The following is a 21,435-nucleotide window of genomic DNA, read 5'->3' as shown; positions in this document are numbered from 1 at the left end:
CGCGGGCGCCGGTCGCGGCGGCCTCTCCGCCCTCCCCGAGCGGGGCCGGCGTCGCTCGCCCCAATCCGGGTACCACCAGGCGAATCGCCCGGCCCCTTCCGCCGCTGCCGGGCGCCGGGCCTGACCATGCGGCTCCCGCGGGCGCTGCGGCTCTGGGGGCTCGGCGTCTCCGCCGGCCTGGTCGCCGCGGCCCGAGCCCCCGCCGCCCCCCGCCGTCACCTCCTCCAGTCCCGCCCCCCCGTGCCGCCCGCGAGTCCCCGGCTCCGCCCCGGCCTCCGCCTCCGCCTCGCGCTCGGCCCCGGGCCGCAGCGCCGGGCCGCCGCCGCCTGCCCGGACGCGCCGCCCCGACGCGCCGCCGCCATGGAGCGCCCCGGAGCCGGTGAGCCCGGGCTGCCGAGCGGGCCGGGTGGGCGGCCGGGGGCGTGGGCCCCGCTCATTGCCCGGCCTCGGGGAGGGCCGGGCCTCGCCGCCCCGCCGGCGCCACCAGCGCGGGGAGCGCGACCTCACGCCCGCCGCGCTCGGGGTCCCTTGTCGGTGCCAGTGGGACTCGGGGTCGCGCCGAGGCCCCCCGCGCAACCGAGCGTGCTGGCTGCTGCTTGGAACCCAGCGTTCCAGTGCAGGCGCTGTTGGTGTGGCGGGAGGCGAGGGGTGTGAACCTGCCCCAAGTTTCACTTTTGTTTCCCCCTTTCTGATCTTGTGACCTTCAGTTCAAATTTCAAGTCATCCCCTCCGCCCCCCCCGACGGTGTCTGTGTGGTCAACGAAACCCACAAAATCGCGGTTTTCCTTGTTTATCGCAGACATTAAAGACCCGAGCTATCCCGCTGTTTCACGTAGAATTTTATTCTAGGTGTGGAAATGACCTCTTTTAAACTGGCGCCAAATCTGTAGTAGGGCCCATAATTCATTTCCAGTTGAAGTCCGCATTTCTTGTGAACTGAACTTTGTGGGTAGAGCGAGCGAAGGGTTGGACTTGGGGTGAAAGGGACCAAAAGCCAATCAGAGAAAAGACGCTCCCCGGCGGGATATTTGTAGTGTAAATGCATAAAAAGATATAAAGAGCGTTAAAATGTGTTACATGACAGCCAGTAACTAATAGAAATTTGTGTACAGATGTTATGGAAATGACCTTGTGGGTTGGTGCGGAGGGCTGGGCGAGTGGGTGGGGAATCGTCCGGGAGAAAGGAGACCCACACCCCGGGCGCCCTGCTTAGTGCGTGTCCTTGCAGTTCTGGATACTGATGGCGCATCTGGGCCTTTCCCTCAAACTAGCGAAGTTTAAGATGATCCTGGAGTTTACCAAGTAACGTTCCTTTTCACACAGTATTAACTTATTTTCTTCATTTCTTTCTAGTAATGGATTGTATTTTTGGTCTCTTTTTATGAAGAGGAAAGCAAAGCTGACTTGTGGATTATCACACAGCTCAACCCTTATCTAGATGTAGGATGCTACTATTTTTAGTAGCCACACCCGGACTAGCATGGATAGCAGTGACCCTTTCCATTGGGTCTTGGGGAATGTAACTAGCAGACTGAGTAGAAGAATCTTGTCTAATGAAATCACATTTTATTATCCAAGTAGGAAACTTGCCTTTTTTGTGGCAAAGGGCAAAACTGGCTATCCTTTTTCCCCTCTGTTGGCCTGTCTTTAATAAAGTCACTTGCTGAAGTGCACATATATTTAAATATTAGTGTATACTTACATATAGTTCGGTATGTACGCCTTAAATTTTTCTAAGAGTAATTTTTTATTTAAAATATTTGAATAGCAGAGGGGGGGAAATATAAATATATTGAGTATGGCTATGTCAGCATTTAGAAATGATTTATATTTCCTTTAGTCTTTGTATAGAACATACAATATTGTATTTGCTTTAAAAAGTCAGTATTAGTAATAAACTTTTTTGGTTGTGCTAGTCTTCATAACCATTATTCTTGGTTGTCATTAGAGTGAGTATGCTTTAGTCTCTGAAAAGTTGTTCCACTTTTTCTTTAAACAAAGCTGTGGTGAGTCTTTGTCAATATATGTGATAGACACAGATATGTTAGCGAGAAGAACATTTTTATAGCTCCTGATCTATTGCCAGAGTGTTTTTTGAAAGGATTCCCTGAGTTTACAGCTCCATAAACTATGTATGTTTAAACTGTAACCTTGGGCAAGTTACTTCACTGGCTAGTCTGTAAAATCAGTAAGTTAATAGTACCTCCCCGATACCATGGTTGTATGGATTAAAGGAGTCATTATCTATAAGTGCTTCCAGCTTAGCCTAACGTTACTACATGCTCAAGTGTTAGCTGTTGTTTTTAGTAGGAGTAGTTTCCCAGTTTCATCTCATTTTTGTTACGAATGCACTTAGCATCATTCTTATTTGGATTTGTGCAAAAGATAATTTTAACTATAGACCAAGTTTTAAGTACTCAAAACAACCAGTTTATGGTTTAAATGCTATTATTTAATAATTCATATCTACAAACATGGTTTCTTTTGTTCTGTAGTTTAATGGAACGAAGTCTGTATTTCAAGTTCTGGACTGTTGATTTGACATAGCATTGCATTCAAGAGTTTATATATGCCTTATTTAACAAGATGGAGAATGCTACGGAGCAGGTCATATGCTTTACCTTTTATATTTTGGGATAGCAGTACTTTTCCTTCATTGTCCCATGAAAAGGAGAATCTGTGACGTGCTGAAGCTGCTGTTTCAGCACCAGAAATGATTTGTTCTTGGGCATTGAGTAGCCATACTGCAGTATAACTGAGTGATTTATTAACTACTCTCAAGTGAGTGCTTCTCTGTATCCAGTCATTCAGTACAAACGTATTGGTCACCAGTTGTGAGCTGAACATTGTACTAGGCATTGAGGAATCAAGTGAGAAGATGTGGCACTTAAGGGACTTATATGGGGACCATACTTATTGGTAGGGGTGTAATTATGAAAAGTGTCCTCTTTCACTTCCAAAAGTGTCCCAGTTTGAGTGGTAAATTATATATGATTACTTTAGCTTAGTGTCTAAAGGAGAAGACAGACTAACGGACACCTACCACATTGTGTATTTGTCCTATGACTGGAGGAAGCACTAGGTACTGGGAAGGGGATAGGATTCCCTAACTCAGTCCTGAGCTGGGGATCAAGAAAGTTTTCCCTAACAGTAAACATCTGATCTGAGTTTTTACTTTTTTTTTTTTAATGTTTATTTAGCTTTGAGCAAGAGAGAGAAAAAAAATGAATGGGTGGGGGAGGGGCAGAGACAGAGGGAGACCGAATCTGAAGCAGGCTCCAGGCTCTGAGCTGTTAATACAGAGTCCAACGCAGGGCTTGAACTCCCCGCCAGATCATGACCTGAGCTGAAGTCGTACTCTTAACCGACTGATCCACCCAGGCACCCCTAAGTTTTCACTTTTAAGTTGATTATTTTCAACTGTTAACATAATCTCCTGGTGTGGTGTAGAATCAAGGTATGGAAGAAGTTGAAAGGGGATCTTTTGGAGCAGTTATTTTAAAACTTCGATTGCATATTAGAATCACCCTGTGAGGCTTTAGGAAAATACCAGCAGCTGTCCTGATCTCCAGAGATTCTGATTTGATTGTCCTGGAGTGGGACCGAGACATTGGTAATTTTAAAAAGCTCCAGGTGATTCTAAATGCAGCCAGGATTTAGAATTTTTCAACTAGGACAACGATGTCATCTAGGAGATGAGATAAATAGTCGGGCCTGGAGAGTTGGTATGAGTTGCCTGGGATCACATGGCTAGTGAGTGGGAGCAACACGACCCTAGAATGCCAGCCTTCTGATTTCTGGTACCAAGCCCTTTCTTTCTTTTCTTTTAATTTGTTTTAGTGTTTATTTTTGAGAGAGAGAGAAAGAGAGAGGGAGAGAGAGAGAGAGAGAGAGAAAAGTGTGAGCAGGGGAGGGGCAGAGAGAGAGGGAGACACAGAATCCGAAGGAGGCTCCAGGCCCTGAGCTGTCAGCACAGAGCCCAACTCGGGGCTTGAACTCAGGAACCGCGAGATCATGACCTGAGCTGAAGTTGGATGTTTAATGGACTGAGCCCCCCAGGAGCCCTGCAGGCCCTTTCTGTTACAGCAGCCAGCTGGCCTCGCCTTTTTACCTCACCATTGTCCTTTCCTGAGTCTGCTTTTGGTGTAGCTAGAGGGATCCACATCACCCTGTCCTCTATTGGTTAATTGAGCTCAAGAGAAACTAAAGTATTTCAAGAACTATTTTCATTTAAAAAATGACAAAATTTAATTCATCATGCTTTTCAAGTTTTCCTTTTGCCTTCAAAGTGTATGATTAGAGCCCAGAAGTCAGCCTCTTATGCCATTCCATGTATTGTCAAGAATCCAGTCTATTTCCAAGTGGCACATGGACTTTAGAGCTACAATTGAAATGTCAGTGCTAATGGCCAATTTCATGTCACTGAGTTATTTTTTTCCTCCCAGCTTCATTGAGATGTAATTGACAAATAAAATTGTATATATTTAAAGTGTACAGCGTGATGATTTTCTATAATGTATTGTGAGAGGATTACGACAGTCAAGTTAATTGACACATCCATCCCCTCACATACTTCTTTTGGATGAGAATGCTTAAGGTCTCTCAGCAAATTTCAAGTATATTCTACAGTATTTAATTACAGTGACCATGGGATACATTAGTTCTTCAGAGCTTAGTAACAGGTTCTTAGGCTAAGGATACAATAGAGAAAAACAAAAGTTGGGATTGTTTCATTTTGTTCTGATTTTTCATTCAGCTTTGTGCATATTTAACTGCCCAAATACTCTTTGCTGCTACCTTTTCAAGTGTAAGCGGGTCAGTAATGATTCTTTACATGTAGCTGCAAGTGCCCAAAGGTACTAGATATGTGTCGATCTATTATTAAAATTTTTGTTTGGGTATAAACTGCATTTGTATTTTTCAGTGCAAGTAAAAAATAGAGAGGGAACCTTTACTTGTTCTCACATATTTCAAATAGTTGTAAGTTTATGATCAGACTCATGCTAAGATAATATTTGTTGAACACTTGAGTGCCAGGCACTCATACTTGATAAATAGCATCATTATTAAGAATGTACTAATGCTTTTGTTTGTTTTGGTATTTAACATGACTAATTTATATAAAAATATTTTTGTGGGTTTTTTTTTGCTTATATCTAGAAAACAGATGAGTGTGTGTGTGTGCACACGTGCATGTGTGGTGTGTATGTGGGAACAATAGAGACTACTCAGATTGCAATAAAAATTTAGATTTTTTGGATATATATGTTAACTATGACCTTCAGTGATAGTTATGTTGTATACTGTAAGCCATATTCTTTTATTCTTTCCTTCTTTCCTCCCTCTTTTTTAAATTATTCTTTTTTTTAATGTTTATTTTTGAGAGAGAGAGAGAGAGAGTGCAAGCAGGGCAGGGGCAGAGAGAGAGGAAGACACAGAATCCAAAGCAGGCTCTAGGCTCTGAGCTGTCAGCACAGAGCTTGACGCGGGGCTTGAACTCATGCACCATTGAGATCATGACCTGAGCTGAAGTCGAACGCTCAACCGACTGAGCCACCTAGGTGCCCCATATTATAAGCCATATTTTTAATGGAGTGTGGTTTTTAGGTATTATATTTGAAAATAGAGGATTACAACAAAATGAAATAAATAACTTCATTAATCCCTTTCATGGTAAATTAGTCTTTAGTAAATACAATTATCCCAAGATTTTGTTCAGTCCTACTTCAAACCACACTTGTGTTCTTTCAATAAAAGTGTTGCAAATAATGGTACTGGAACTACCACCTACTGATACATTTTGCAGTTAACTTTATCAGCTTGAACGGACACCCTCTTTCCCTTCACCTCCACCCGAGACATATAGCTGTTCCATCCATAACAAGAAAACAAAACAAAGACCAAATGTGAAATGTGGCTTTAATACTAGCAAATGTCCTTGGGAGGCCTGTGAAGGAAGCTATAGGATCTTTTGCTTTTTAATCACTGAATTTCTAGGAAGCATATTTAGAGCCTTGCCTTATAAACTGAATTTCCAATACGAATATAATAATGGAGAGAAAAAAATTTAAAAGTCTTTATTGGAAAAAAAAATAAAGGTTAGAACTTGTACAAATGAGTACACATAAATCATATTGTTAAAAATAAACACGAAGGAGACTGACAAAACGTTGTTTGTTTTCAAAAAGTGTGTGGAAAAAAAATGTAATTTTAGAATGAAGAAGAGATAGCTACAAAAGATCTTGAGGATTGTTGATTAACTCCGTCTCTGTCTAACCCTGAGTTGAATACTGTGCTTCAGAAAATTATTAATGCTGTTTGATGTAAAAGTGCACTATAAAAATATAGAATAGGATACAAATAATACTTAGATAGGTTTACAGTATGTTTGAAGACAAGTTGTGTCATTTCTCAACAGATGTTAATTTATGTTGAATTCAGGTGACTTGTTGTAGTGTAGGATATAATGTTCAAAAATAAGTTAAATAATACATTTTTCTTTTTGATATGTTACAGGAGGAATGGAGTCTAGTGAGTGTGAAAATGTGTCAAAAGAAAAGGGAGCATTTGAAGAAGAAGAGTTTGAAGCTAGTGCTATGGATTCTCTGATAGACATGCCATTTGCCACCGTAGATATTCAAGATGAGTGTGCAAGTAAGTACTGAAAACGAGACAGATTTGCCTACCATCCAGGTTACTTGTGAATAGAAAACAACTGAAAGCACCAATGTAGTCTACAAATGTTTATTGACTGTATACTCTGTGCCCCTTACTTTGCTGTCTTCTGTAGAGCCTGGCTATCATTTGATACGGTTTTATCTTGACTGAGGTTCTATAACTAGAGGATCCATAAGAAATTAGTTGGCTCTCCCCCGTTGTGGGGTTCCTTGCCACCTTGCAAGGAACATCTGTCCAGGTGGTAGAAGGGGCTGGGCCCACTCCTGCCTCCATGGGTGTGGACTCTGTCTTCTTGGGGGTCCTTACTTACTCTCAGTGTTTAGCTTGCAATTTGAAGAACAAATCGAGGTGGTAGTTAGGAAGAACAATTAGAGTGCACTTGGGTGGCTCAGTTGGTTAAGCGTCTGACTCTTAGTTTCTACTCAGGTCATGATCTTGGGGTTCATGAGTTCGAGCCCTGTGTGTCAGACTCTGTGCTGACAGCGTGGAGCTTGTTTAAGATTTTTGTCTCCCTCTCCCCCTACCCCTGCGTTCTCTCTCTCTCTCTCTCTCTCTCAAAATAAATAAACATTAAGAGAATTAATCTCTTCATTTCTAAGAAAAAAAATGATACTCAGAGAAGTTAATTAGCTAAATTCACATAGTTGAAAATAACTACTTCCAAAATCTGTGATTTCTGATTTGTTAGTCATTTCTTTGGTGAACAGTTACAATCTCTTGAGACGAATGCTGTGCAGGATGCTTTGGGGGTGTATGGGGCGAGGGTGTGTCAAGAGAGGCATCTGACCTGGATGTGGGGTTAGTAGGTGTCCTGGGAAGCATCCTGGAGGTTTGACAAGAGTACAGGCCTGGTGGATAAGTATGAACCATCCAGGGTTCTTTCCTTTATATTAACTGTCCTTGGATTTAGCTGATTGTCTGGATTTTCTGTGGAGTGATGGAAAAGTACAGATTCCTCTTTTCCACTTTTGTGTTAGGCCAGGGGATCTTTTTTGTTTTTAAACATCCCATGCGATTCTGGTGGTCATCCAGGCTCAGAAACCACACTGCTCTCTATCCCACTGTCTTCCTACCCAGCAAGGCTGATTTATGTTTTGGGATGATAGAAGGAGAGAGGGATACTTAAAGTGTATTAAATCTCTGGTAATTTTTTCTCCATTCCATAATCTAAGGGGAAAAGGAAGGACAAAGAGGTGTTTCCTCAGGCAGGGCACGGTTTCCTGTCTTATCCTTTACAGCTAGCCTGTAGAGAAGAGCCGCTTTTAGGGGTTTTATAGCTCTTCAAGGAGCCTTCATTTGAAGAAGTACTATACCTGTTAGATGGAAGAAGGTATCCTTTGGAAACAAGGGGCAAGAATAGCAAGGATTTAATCATGTTTTCCTTTTAATTTCCTACTTTTCGAACGAATGCCTTGAGTATTATCTAAAAAATGCAATCCCTTCTTTCTGATTTCATTACTTTCTCTAACTTGGAGGTAAAATAAAGCAGAATTTTCCTGAGTAGCCGTGCCTACGTGCCTGTGATGGGCATCTCCCATCCACCCTTCTTGCCCCTCAGCCCTGTTCCAATTCGAATCATTCCCACTGGAGTGCTCATCAGTTAGGCTGGAACAAGACGGGGACTTGTTTACCCTTCCAGCTCTAGGTACTTATGACTTTACATAACTGACACGGAGCTTATCTGTTTGAACAAACAGCTTTTACTTGGGACTGACAGAGAGATACTGCCAGAATCCCAGAGAGCAAATACTATTTCTGAAGCTGCTGTATTCTTAGATCTCCACTGGTGAGGAGAAACAATGACCACTGGGACCAGAAAGAAGGAAGGGGATGTGTTTGTGGCTCTGCACTCCTTTCCTGCTCTGAATGGACTAGCCACTTCTTCAGAGGATGGGCATTGGGAAGGTTAGCTAATCGTTTATACAGATAGGATCTTTTCCCTGCAGTATATGTTATATTTATTACTAAAGAAGTGTTGTGCGTGTAAGTTAGGGGCTTGGGTCAGTCTATGCAAGTCCTTTTTTTTTTTTTTTTTTAATTTTTAATGTTTATTCATTTTTTGAGAGAGACCGAGCACGAGTGGGAGAGGGGCAGAGAGAGAGGGAGACATGGAATCTGAAACAGGCTCCAGGCTCTGAGTTGTCAGCACAGAGCCCAATGCAGGGCTCAAACTCACGAACTGTGAGATCATGACCTGAGCCGAAGAGGCTTAGAGGCTTAACTGACTGAGCCACTGAGGCTCCCGAGTCCTTTTTTTTTTTTAAATTAAAAAAAAAAGTTATTTAATGAGGGAAAGAGCGCACTTGTGAATAGGGGGAGAGGAGCAAAGGGGGAGAGAGAGAATCCCAAGCAGGCTTCATGCTCGGCATGGAACCCGAAGCAGGGCTCCATCCGGCAACCCTGGGATCATGACTGGAGCCAAATCCAGGGTCATGCGCTCAACTGACCAAGCCACCCAGGCTCACACATAAGTCCATTTTTAGCTGTATACTACTTTTGGATAGTTCAGCCTTTGTGAGTTAGAGGGCTTTGTGGGTTAGTCTAGACTCCAAACCACCATGTACAATATTATTTTTGTGGGAAGATTTCAAATTCTAAGCTCCAAGTTACACACAGTCAGTGTGGTATGAGAGAAACAGAAAACTTGGGTTTTGAGTTTTGGTTATTTCATTTTCTACTCGTGTAGCCCTGGACACTTCAACTGTGTGAGCTGGGCTTTTCGACTGTGAACCATACGGAATTCCCTACTGTTTTCCTCCCAGTGTTGCTCTACAGATCAGAGGAGGTAATGTGGGCAAGAGGGCCATGAGAGATGTAAAATAATGCACAAATGCTATTTACAAAAGCTTTGAAACATATCCCTTAGTTATTTGGGGACAACTTGTTCCCTCTCACTTTTATAATAGCATTTACTAAGAGACTAGAAACAAATACTAAAATTCTTTGCAAACTAGAAACTACTAGCTAGTTTTTGTGAAATGAGATTTTTATAGAAATGCACAAGAACTGGGAGTTTTGTTGTCAACCCTTCAACTTAAGATAGCTATAGGAATAGTGTTTGTATCCAAAACTGGTTTGTGGCTTGAATGGACTTCGTGTGGCTTTTCTCTTACATTTATTAACATGGAAATGTAACCAATTTACTGGCCTGTGGTAGACGACAACCTTAAAATTCTCAAGTTGCTGGTTGTTGCCTTTGGTTCTTTTAGTTTCCTTTGGTGGGTGGAAAGTGTGAGTTAACTGCCAAGACATTCTTGCCGATAGAAACCCTGGCAGGGTGACGAGGAAAGTAGTGCTAACAAGAACATCGTGGGAAGGAGAATCCTTGCCAATAAGAAAACTCCTCCCCAAATGCTTGGTTCAGAGGGTCTTAGGCTCCAACTGTGTTACCTTGAGTGTGGGTGCTGTGTCACGATTAGGTGTCGTGTGGTCTGGTTGGCCAAAATGGGTGTTTACATTTTTTGTTTGTTGTTTTTGAGAAGAGATTATTTTACTATATGCTGCAATATAAAACGTATTAGGGTTTTATGCTGAATTAAACATAAAACGTATTAGAACTATATATATTAGAATATAAATATACACACTGGAAATGAATTATCTAAATGTAAGTGTGAAAGAAAATCTTCTACAAATATTGAGGAAGCAACACAACCTAAGTCACATCTTCTGGCTCTATAGGTTGAACATATTCTGGGAGAAAATATAACATCACTGAGTTGTTGACCTGGGCCTGGGTGGGTCTGTTCTCTCTACAAGATGGAAGTGTCAGTGGTTAGTTGGTTAGAAACCCAGCAAACCATCTGGAAAATGCTTGGAGTTGCTGTTAGTCTTGCCTCTGAAAGTTGAATGAGAGTCTGCAACGAAGAGTCATTCTCCTGCTGGAAGCAATAGCTTAGTGTGCTTCCCATGGACTGTAAATTGGTGGAGAGCTTTCATTTAACCAACTCAGTTCTCTTAAGAGAATCATGGCCCTTACCTATCAAGCCACATTTTAAATCAAGATTCAAAATAAAATATTTGAGTGCCTTTTTTCTTTCATAAGTATAGAATTCAGTTCTCATATCAAAGTCATTCTCTTTATTTTACCTCACACAGAATTCTAACCTTGTAATTATTGGAGACTTTAAAGATCTGGGAAATTATTTTGTTACTTGTTTATTAGCTAATATCATTAAGATGTATTTTAAAAAATTCTTCAACTCTTAAGTATTTTAAAATACTGATTGAAACCTACCTTTTCTGGAATAAAATTTTTTATAGAAGAATGCTGTGTCAAATAAAGATGGAATCTTAACACCTGGTATAGTAAGTGATTATCCTGAGTCAATTTTAACTTCTTTTTTTTCTTAAAGTAATCTCTGTGCTCAACATGGGACTGGATCTCCCGACCCCAAGATCAAGAGTTGCACGCTTTACTGACTGAGCCACTCAGAGGCCTCTCTTGAGTCAGTTTTAAAAAAGGATAAAGTAGGGGCACTTGGCTGGCTCATTCAGAAGAGTGTATGCCTCTTGCCTCTTGATCTTGGGGTCATGGGTTTGAGCCCCATTTTGGGAATAGAGATTACTAAAAAAATATATAATAAACTTTAAAAAAAATAAAAAAGGATCAGTTATGTTCTGTATCATCTCTAATTGATTGGGGAAACATGGAGTGCACATTCCAAATTTTTATGAAAGGGCTTAAGGCAAATATTTGTGTCAAATACTACAAAGGTTTTATCTTTTTCCCTTAGAAAAATGCACAAGACAACAAAAAACATTGGAAAATCCCAATAAATACATTAATTCATTCCACACACATTGAGTGCCTGCAGTGTGTCAGGTAATAATGGTCCTGGGCAAAGTAGAAGATAAAATTCAATTAGTAAATAAATACACGGAGAGTTATCCAACTTCAGATGTATTAAAGGATGTACCTTAAAATATGGCTATAACTTATCAGATTGGCAATATCTTTTTCAAAAATATCAATTTCAAAATAATATGCAGTGCTTTTAATGTCCTGTCTACCTTGCTTGTGACAATGTACTGAGTCCTTTTAGAATGGAGTTTGTTGGGACCTCCAGCAATGTTCAAACACGGGATAGATCCACTCATGGGATTCCCAATGAAAGGACATAGTCTTACTTGTGGAAAAAGGTCTTATTCATAAATATATGTGTTACAGTGTCTGTTAAATAGTAGAAATATTGGGGGAAAAACCCCAAATGTCCAAAATTAGAGAGTGATTGAGTAAGCTATACTAATGCTTTAAATTACACATCATGTAATTACATGTTGTTATGAGAATAATATTTCTGAAAACTGTGTTGGGAGGAATACTTCATACGTACAGTGCAAAGTCAAAAAGTAGGTGGAAAAGAGTATGGGTTGTTTGTTTACAGTAGTGTAAGTACTTTGTGTGACCTGTCACCAGAATTCATAGTGGTTGTGTTAAGATAGCGGTTTTTTGAGCAATTTTTTAGCTCCTTTTGCTAATTTTTTATGAGTGGCTTTTATTCTTTTTATGAAAAAATATGATTAGAATTAAAAAAATGTTTTTAAGTGTTTATTTTTGTGTGAGAGAGAGACAGAGACAGAGTGTGAGTGGGGGAGGGGCAGAGGGGGAGACACAGAATCAGAAGCAGGCTCCAGGCTCTAAGCTGTCAGCACAGAGCCCGACACAGGGCTAGAACCCATGAGTAGTGAGATCATGTCTCTAGCCGAAGTCAGAAGCTAAATGGACTGAGTCACCCAGGTGCCCCTACAATTAGAATTTTTAAATGTGCTTAAAAACTTGCTTTTAAAAATGTAAGCTTCATTGATTCACTAAATAGAAAGTTGGATAAACTTATTCCTCTTTGATCATGTCCACTAACATTATTCCTAATAGTGTTAAACTGTGGTGGTTATAAGCAAGGGCTGTGGAGTCAGACTGACAGGGTTCTACACTTTCTCTTCAAAAAAATTTTTTGAGGGTGTCTGGCTGGCTGTCAGTTCAAACCTCATGTTGGGTGTAGATACTACTTAAATAAGTTAAAAAAATTTTTTTTCAGGGGGTGTCTGGGTGGCTCAGTCAGTTGAGCATCTGACTCTTGATTTCAACCAAGGTCTTGGGATTGAGTCCCATATTGGGTTGCATGGAGTCTGCTTAAGATTTTCTCTTTCTCTCTCTCTCTCCCTCGCCCTCTCCCTCTCTCCCTCTCTCCCTCTCTGCCTCTGCCCATCTCAGTCCCCCCCGCAAAAAAATTTTTTGGGAGTGTAATTAACATACAATGTTATGTTTGTTTCAGGTGTACAACATACTGATTCAACAATTTTGTACATTACTCTGTTCATCATGATAAATGTAGTCACCCTCTGTCACCATACAACATTATTACAGTATTTTTGGCTGTTTTCCCAATGTTGTACTTTTTACCTCTATGACTTATTTATTTTATAACTCAAAGTTTGTACCTCTTAATCCCCTTTACCATCAGTTTATTCTCTAAGAGTCTGTTTTTTTATTTATTTCTTTAAATTACACATATAAGTAAGATCATATGGTATTTATCTCTCTCTGTCTGACTTATTTCACTTAGCATAAATACCCTCCAGCTCCATCCATGTTGTTGCACATGGCAAGATCTCATTCTCTTTATGCGTAATATTCCATTGTATGTATGTGTATATATATATATGTGTGTGTGTGTGTGTGTGTGTGTATATGTATATATATATATACATATGATGTATATACAGTGTATATACTCCCATGTATATACTGCATCTTCTTTATCCATTCGTCCATCCATGGGCACTTGGGTTGTTTTCATATCTTGGCTATTATAAATAATGCTGCAATAAACATAGGGGTGCATATATTTTTTGAATTAGCATTTTCATTTTCCACCCACTAGTAGAATTAGTGGATCATATGGTATTTCTGTTTTTAAATTTTATTTTTTAAAGTTTATTTTTGAGTGTGTATGCATGAGAGAGATCCCAAGCAAGCTCTGTGCCACCAGCACAGAGCCTGATATGGGGCTCAAACTCACAAACCATGAGATCATGACCTGAGCTGAAATCAAGAAGCAGATGCTTAACCTCCTGAGCCATCCACACACCCCTTTAAGGAACCTCCATACTGTTTTCCACAGTGGTTGCACGAACCTGCATTTCTACCAACAGCATGAGAGATCCTTTTTCTCTACATCCTTACCAATCAATGCTGCTTATTTTTTGTCATTTTGAGTCTAGCCCTTCTGCCAGGTGTGAGGTGATGTCTCATTGTGGTTTTGATCTGTAGTTTCTGGATACTTAGTTTCCTGATGAGCATCTTTTCATGTGTCTGTTGGCCATCTGTATGTCTTCTTTGGAAAAAAAAATGTCTCTTCAGGTTCTCTGCTCATGTTTTAAGTTTTTGTTTTTTTGTTTTTTTGGTTTTGTATAAGTTCAATATATAGTTTGGATATTAACCCCTTATTGGATATATCATTTGTGAATATCTTTTCCCATTCAGTGGGTTGTTTTTTCTTTTGTTGATAGTCTCCTTTGCTGTGCAAAAGCTTTTTATTTTGGTGTAGTCCCAATGGTTTACTTTTGCCTTTTTCCCCCTTGCCTGAGGAGACATCTAGAAAAATGTTGCTGAAAACTGTCAAAGAGATTACTGCCTTTTCTTTTATGGTTTCAGATCTCACATTTATTTTATTTTGTGAGTTTATTTTTATGTCTGGTGTAAGAAAGTGATCCAGGTTCATTCTTTGCCATGTAGCTGTCTAGTTATCCCAACACCATGCTGTTATACTTCCTTATTGTGTCCTTTGAGCAAATGTCTAAGGCTCAGTCTCATTATCTGGAAAATTGTCATTATAATTGTAGCTATTTCAGGAGTTGAGAGGATTCAACTTGTTAATACGTGTAAAATTTTATAAATCTCAGCAAAGTTTTTGCCCAAGTATACTTGCTAAATTAAATATTTAAAAAAAATTTCATCTTGAGAGCAGTATTTTATAATCATGTTATCAAGGGTGTCCAACACATCGCTAAATGCTTTATATTTTCCTAATCCTCAGAGAAACTCAATGAGGGAGGTAAAGTGTTTTTTTTTGAAAGTTTTAATAATTTGCTAAAGATTACTCAGATAATAAGGGGGAGTAATGCTATGAAATAGAGAAGTTAATATTCTAAGTCATAAATTGAGGAGTTTTAAAAATGGTTACTTCAAAGATTTTGACTGCTTATATAACAAGAAAAAAAGAAAAGATTATCAAAACAAGAATCTAGTCTGTTTTCAGCCTTTTGGCTAAGAGAAAGTCTGAAAACAATCAACCAACAATAGCAATTAATTTCTCTCATAATTCATTCTCTTGTAGTTTATTTTTTTTTTGAGGGAATAAATAAAACTTAAGGAAAAACTAGATAAATTGCATAAAATGACATGTGCTTTGGGTAAGAAAACACATGCACGGATCAGAGAATTTCAGCCTTTATCAACAGGACCAGATTCATTAGAGTACAATGAAATGGCTACTGAAATCGTTATGAAAATTAGCAGTGTAATGAATTAAATTTATGAGATGAGGTTATGAGCTCTAATCCAGTAAAAGACCCAGGGTGCATGGCCAAAGCTTTTTCCATTTTGCTTCTGTGGTCACTGATCTTTAATGCTTTTATTAGTAAACTAGATTTTACATGAATTCTTTGCTCATTATATTTTCATATAAAGTACATTAAAAGAATAATTGCAGATTGTACTTTAGAATTTCGATTGTGATTTCAAAGTTAGAAATAAAATGAAGTTAGATAAGGAAAGAGAAGATTTTATGTTCTGGCCATACAAATTACATTTGAAAATAAAAGGCAAAGAAGATATGCAAACCAGGGAAAGGAGGTATTGGGCTCAGTGTGTAACCCTGACCATAAATCCGCAGGACTCACTGAATTAAAGAATAGAAATAATAAACTTATTACAAGGGCAAATATAACTGTGGTATAGAAATAAGTAGTCACAGGATTCTTTTTCTTTTTTGCCCAGCTCTTGTTATATAATTTCCAACTTTACTCTGGCAGTGATGCCTCACAAAAGAAAATTTTATTTATTTTTATTTATTTACTTTTTAAGTAAGCTTTATGCCAACATAGGGCTTCAGCTCACAACTGTGAGATCAAGAGTCACATGCTCTACTGAATGGGCCAGACAGGTGCCCATAAAAGAAAATTTTAGATAATCCAGTTGGAAAGAAAGTTAAACAGTTATGGATAAGATTAGAAAAAGCTAAGGGAAGTTAGAAAAACTCTGTACTTCTTGGGGCACCTGGGTGGCTTAGTTGGTTGAGCGACCCACTTCGCCTCAGGTCATGATCTCACGGTTTGTGAGTTTGAGCCCCGCACCTGGCTCTGTGCTGACAGCTAGGAGCTTGGAGCCTGGAGCCTGCTTCGGATTCTGTGTCTCCCTCTCTCTCTGCCCCTCCCCCACTCATGCTCTGTCTCTCTCTGTCTCAGAAATAAATAAACATCAAAAAAAATTAAAAGAAAAAAAAGAAAAACTCTGTACTTCTTTATTTTTACTAAGAGGTTTTTTGTTTGTTTGTTTTTAAGAGGTGTTTTTGTTTGTTTTAAATGTTTATCTGTTTTTGAGGGAGAGAGCGAGAGAGAGTGCGTGTGTGCACCTGAGCCCGGGAGTGGCAGAGAGAGAGGGAGACGATCCCAAGTAGGTTCTGTGCTGACAGCATGGGGTGCTCAACTGACTGAACCTCCCAGGTGACCCTTTAAGAGGTATTTTGAATTGGGATTTTACCCAATTCATTCTCATGATACCAGAATTGTTTAAAAGAGTTTTTATACAATTATGACTATTATATTCCAAGGTTATGGTTTTCCTTCTCTGGATATCTGTAGAATGGACTTATGGAATGTTTGAAATGGCAAAAATAAGTCGCTACAGGAAGAACGGTTTAGTTTTTGTTTTTGTTTTTTTGTTGTTTTTTTTTAAATATGAAATTTATTGTTAAATTGGTTTCCATATGACACCCAGTGCTCATCCCAACAGGTGCCCTCCTCAATCCCCATCACCCACCTTCCCCTCACTCCCACTCCTCCCATCAACCCTCAGTTTGTTCTCAGTTTTTAAGAGTCTCTTATGGTTTGGCTCCCTCCCTCTCTAACTTTTTTTTTTCCTTCCCCTCCCCCATGGTCTTCTGTTAAGTTTCTTAGGATCCATAAGAGTGATAACCTATGGTATCTGTCTTTCTCTGTATGACTTATTTCACTTAGCATAACACTCTCCAGTTTCATCCACGTGGCTACAAAAGGCCATATTTCATTCTTTCTCATTGCCACGTAGTATTCCATTGTGTATATAAACCACAATTTCTTTATCCATTCATCAGTTGATGGACATTTAGGCTCTTCCCATAATGTGGCTGTTGTTGAGAGTTCTGCTGTAAACATTGGGGTACAAGTGCCCCTATGCATCAGCACTCCTGTATCCCTTGGGTAAATTCCTAGCAGTGCTCTTGCTGGGTCATAGGGTAGATCTATTTTTGATTTTTTGAGGAACCTCCACACTGTTTTCCAGAGCGGCTGCATAGTTTAGTTTTGAACAGATAAGGTATAAAACTGAAAATGCTAAAAGTCTCTGGTCTCTCTCTCTTTTTTTTTTTTAATTTTTTTAATGTTCATTTATTTTTGAGAGAAAGAGAGAGAAACAAACACATGTAGGGGAGGGGCAGAGAGAGAGAGGGAGACACAGAATCTGAAACAGGCTCCAGGCTCCCAGCTGCCGGCACAGAACCCTATGCGTGGCTTGAAGTCGGAACGGTGAGATCTTGACCTAGACTGAAGTCGGACGCTTAACTGACTGAGCCCCTAGGTGCCCCTCAGTGGTCTCTTAAATACCACATTTTTAAGCCTGTTCTTATTGAGTAAAATATAGCAGAAACAATTCAGTCTTAGTGCACAGTAAGGAATACATTCATGTTGCCATCCAGTACACACGTGTATGAAAAACCTTCAAATTTCATGTAGCAGTACTTAGACCTGCCATAAGCAGGCGGAATGTTACTTCTATTCTATCCTATTCTGTAGTATTCTAGTCTAGTCTACAACATTTTCTTCCATTTCATTCTACTCCACCCCACCATATTCCATTCTATTCTAGGTTTTAAAAAGTGCTTTTATATTATCTTCTATGTTGATTTAGTAACCTAGTAGTGGGTTGGTACTAGCAGTTTGGAAAAAAAAAACAACAAGAAAAACTAGACTTTGGGTTCAGGATTCTCTTTCTACTATGTTAATTTTGAAATGAACTAGAGGTTATAAAATCAGCTGGATTATTAGTTTGGACATCTTTTTTTTAAGGTTATTTATTTTTGTTTAGTAATCTCTACACTCAGTGTGTGGCTTGAACTCACGACCCCGAGATCAAGAGTCGCATGCTCTTCCAACTGAGCCAGCCAGGAGCTGCTGGACGCCATTCTTGATCGAATTTTACCATGAGAGTCCTAACTGTTATAGGTGTTAAGTTAGTACCTTTATCACAGATCACAGAAAACTATAACTAGAAGAGACTCTAGGTAGAGATTATCTAGTTGTCCTTCCTATGCCCCTGGGTGTTTAAAAAAAAATATATATATATATATAATTATGGCAAATTTCAAGCATATTCAAAAGTAGAATAGTAGACTGAGCCTCATCTATTTATACCACCTCTTCCTCACTAGATTATTTTGAAGTATATTCCAGATATATTTTATCTGTAAATACTTCAGTATGTGTCTTCAAAAGATAAGGATACTTAACAAAAAGCATATCCAAAATATGCTTCTCATGACAAAAAATAAGAGTAATTTCTAATATCAAATATTATGTCAGTATTCACACTTCTCTGTCGTAATTAAAAAAACTGTTTTGAATTAGGAAGTCCACACATTGTATTTGATTGACACATCTCTTCAGTTTCTTTTCATCTGTAGTTCTCCTTTCTTTCGTGTGTGTGTGTGTGTGTGTGTGTGTGTGTGTGTGTGTGTATGTGTTATTTGAAGAAATGAAGTTGTATAGAAGTACCTACATTATGGTCACTTAATGTGTTCCTCTGCCCTTTACATTCTAGTCAGACGCTTAACTGAGTCACCCAGACACCCCAGATTAAGGAATCTTAATAAGTTTTGGAATATTGGCAAGACTGCTGCAAAAATGCTCTGAATTTCCCATTGTGTTGAAGTGATGATTTTATTTGATACTTAAATTGCACCATCACTGGCCAGTGTTGGGACTTTCAAACTGGTTCTAGAGACCGTCTGACATGGTGCCAGGAGTCTTTGAAGAGCCAGGATCCTCTGGTATATTTTATGCCTCAGACCTAGAATAAGCTATTTCTCTAAGGATTAGCCAGCTTTTTGAGTTCGCAGATAGAGAAATGAAGTGACTTGATAGGAAGATGCTTGTTGGAAGATTAGTCTTAGGGTTAATGCTCTTTTCACTATCTAGTCCTGCCTCTGCAGGACTGAAATAGACCTGGCTAGTTGCCTTGCCAACTTCTGTTCCCCCTCCTTTTTTCCTTTTGTAGATTTCTTTTTCCACATAGGCATAGGTTGGGAACTGGCAGATACTTACTATCTCGGCTTCCGGAGCTGTTTGGGGTTGTGTCCTGATTTGGACAACGGGATGTAAAAAGAAGGATGCTGAGAACTTATCTAGAATTAGTTTGTGATTTTACTTTAAAAAATGGGTGTTTTACTTTAGAACTATTTTGCAGTATTATATTTAATTTTTAAAAAACTGCTTAAGATTATTTTTCATTTTATATAATCATAGGGGATACAAGTGGTCTGGATGATGAAAAACAATGGATACTTTATACTTTATGTCAGTTTACTTTTGGAGTTTTCTAAATGATCTTAGCAGATACACATTTATCTCCCTAATTCTTTTGAGCTCTGGGTAACACCTAATAGTTATAGCTAATTATAGTGCTTAGTTTGTACCAGAATGTAGTTTAAGAGCTTTCATGTATTAACTCACTCAAAAATGGCCCTGTGAGGTAGCTATTATTATTATTCTCAACTTAGGAGGAAACTGAAGTAAAGAGAGTTCATGTGACTAATCTAAGATCACACAGCCAGTAAGTAGGGGAGCCAGGATTCTAACCCACAAACTCTGATCTAGACTATACTAAAATTGGTTTCCATTTCTAATGTACCATTTTACTAAGAGCAGATGGAGGTGGGCTAGAAATGTATTTGGGCATGGATTTAAAATACATGTGGTACTTTATTAGCATATTCTGTGGCTTCTGTTTAAAATTAGTAGATTTAGTTTGTGTTACTACAGTCAAATGTAGGACTGTTTCTTAGATGTCTAAAATTACAAGCAGCTCAACAGCATATTGATGTCATTTTCCATATTTAAAGAATTGCATGTGGAATAAAACCCAGTGGCATCACATGAGGCAATTCTGATAATGCTCATAATGCAGATGAGAATGCTGGAAACTTTTTCTTAGCAATAGGATTTATAAAGTTCTGACACGCTCATGTATGTAAAAGAAAGTAATAATTTATATTTCAAATATGTATTCTCTGTGAAGATGTATCATTTTAACCATATAAATCATCAGTAGTAGGGAAGTGGATGCACAAAGACACCAGATAATTTTGTCCTAACTCAATGATTTAGTCAGACTTATTACCCAGGTCCCCTTGCTTTTAATTTATCCCCACCTTCTGGATGTCACAAGTGTGTTAGTCCTAGAAAGAAAGCACATGTTTCCACAAACCCTGAGTTTTTAAATTTTTAACATACTCTACTCATTTTCTAGAAGTTAGCATTAAGACACTATTTGTGACATTTATTTAAAACTTGTCCTTAATATTTTATTTTTTATTTTAAAAAATCTTTTGAAAGTTTATCCACTTATTTTTAAGTAATCTCCACACCCAATATGAATCTTGAACTCCTGACCCCAAGGTCCAGAGTCACATGCTCCTCCGACTGTGGCAGCCTTGGTGCCCCTGCTCTTGATATTTTAAAGAACAGTAGGGGCGGGCTCACTCTTTAGAGCACGCGACTCTTGATCTTGGGATTGTAAGTTCGAGCTCCATGTTGGGTGTAGAGATTACTTAATAAAGTAAAATGTTGGAAAAAAAATAGAACACTAGGATAAGGAAAATTACTTCTGCTCTTTGGTTTTGCAGAACTTTGACAGAGAAGCAGTTTGATCTAATAGAAAATACACTAGGTGGAGAGAGTTAAAAGGTCTAAATGCCACATTTGACTCCGTGACATTGAGTAGTTTTTAAGTTTTTTTGCACTTCTGTTTCCTTGTATTTAATAAGGAGTTGAGTTAGATCAGGATCGCATAGACACACAGACTCTGCATTATTGGTTGAGCTCAGACTTTCCCGACAGACCTTTTTAAGGCATTATGTGCAGGTGATCACCAGGGTCAGTAAGAGTTGATCCCAAAGATGGAGCCAGCTTCATAGGATTGAATGTAAATAAGGTGTTTTCTTCCTCCCACCCCTTTCGGGAATGATACCTCAGAGTATACAATTACATTTGAATTTTTACAAAGTCTCTATAAGGCACTCCATTTTGAATAGTAAGCTAATGTTCGGGAAGACACAGCCTGAAAACTCAATCAATGTTAGTTTTGCATGCATAGGAGACCTCCTGCTCAAATCTGAAAAAGGAAACCATGGCATTTCATACTGATTTGGTAATTCTTTCTGGGGGCATAGCTTCATAATTACTATTTTGGGTGTTATAAACGAGTCTTTTGAAGATGACTTT

General features: G+C 39.2%; 1 protein-coding gene across 5 annotated transcripts in view; it reads left to right on the top strand.

The window, feature by feature from the left end:
• Positions 1-237: 237 nt before the first annotated feature.
• AKAP7 (A-kinase anchoring protein 7) overlaps positions 238-21,435 on the top strand; it is a 150,379-nt gene continuing 129,181 nt past the window's right edge. For 3 of the 5 annotated variants that reach the window (XM_053222238.1, XM_053222241.1, XM_053222239.1), the window contains exons 1-2: positions 238-379; positions 6,517-6,654. In XM_053222238.1, coding sequence (XP_053078213.1) covers positions 361-379; positions 6,517-6,654 — 157 coding nt within the window. In that variant the 5' untranslated portion in view covers positions 238-360. Of the gene's footprint in view, positions 380-4,835; positions 4,857-6,516; positions 6,655-21,435 lie in introns of those variants that run through there. The other 2 variants (XM_053222240.1, XM_053222242.1) reach the window with 2 other exon arrangements.

Source organism: Acinonyx jubatus, chromosome B2, assembly GCF_027475565.1.
Source record: "Acinonyx jubatus isolate Ajub_Pintada_27869175 chromosome B2, VMU_Ajub_asm_v1.0, whole genome shotgun sequence".
Lineage (NCBI taxonomy): Eukaryota > Metazoa > Chordata > Mammalia > Carnivora > Felidae > Acinonyx > Acinonyx jubatus.
This window is presented reverse-complemented; position numbering and strand designations above follow the sequence as displayed.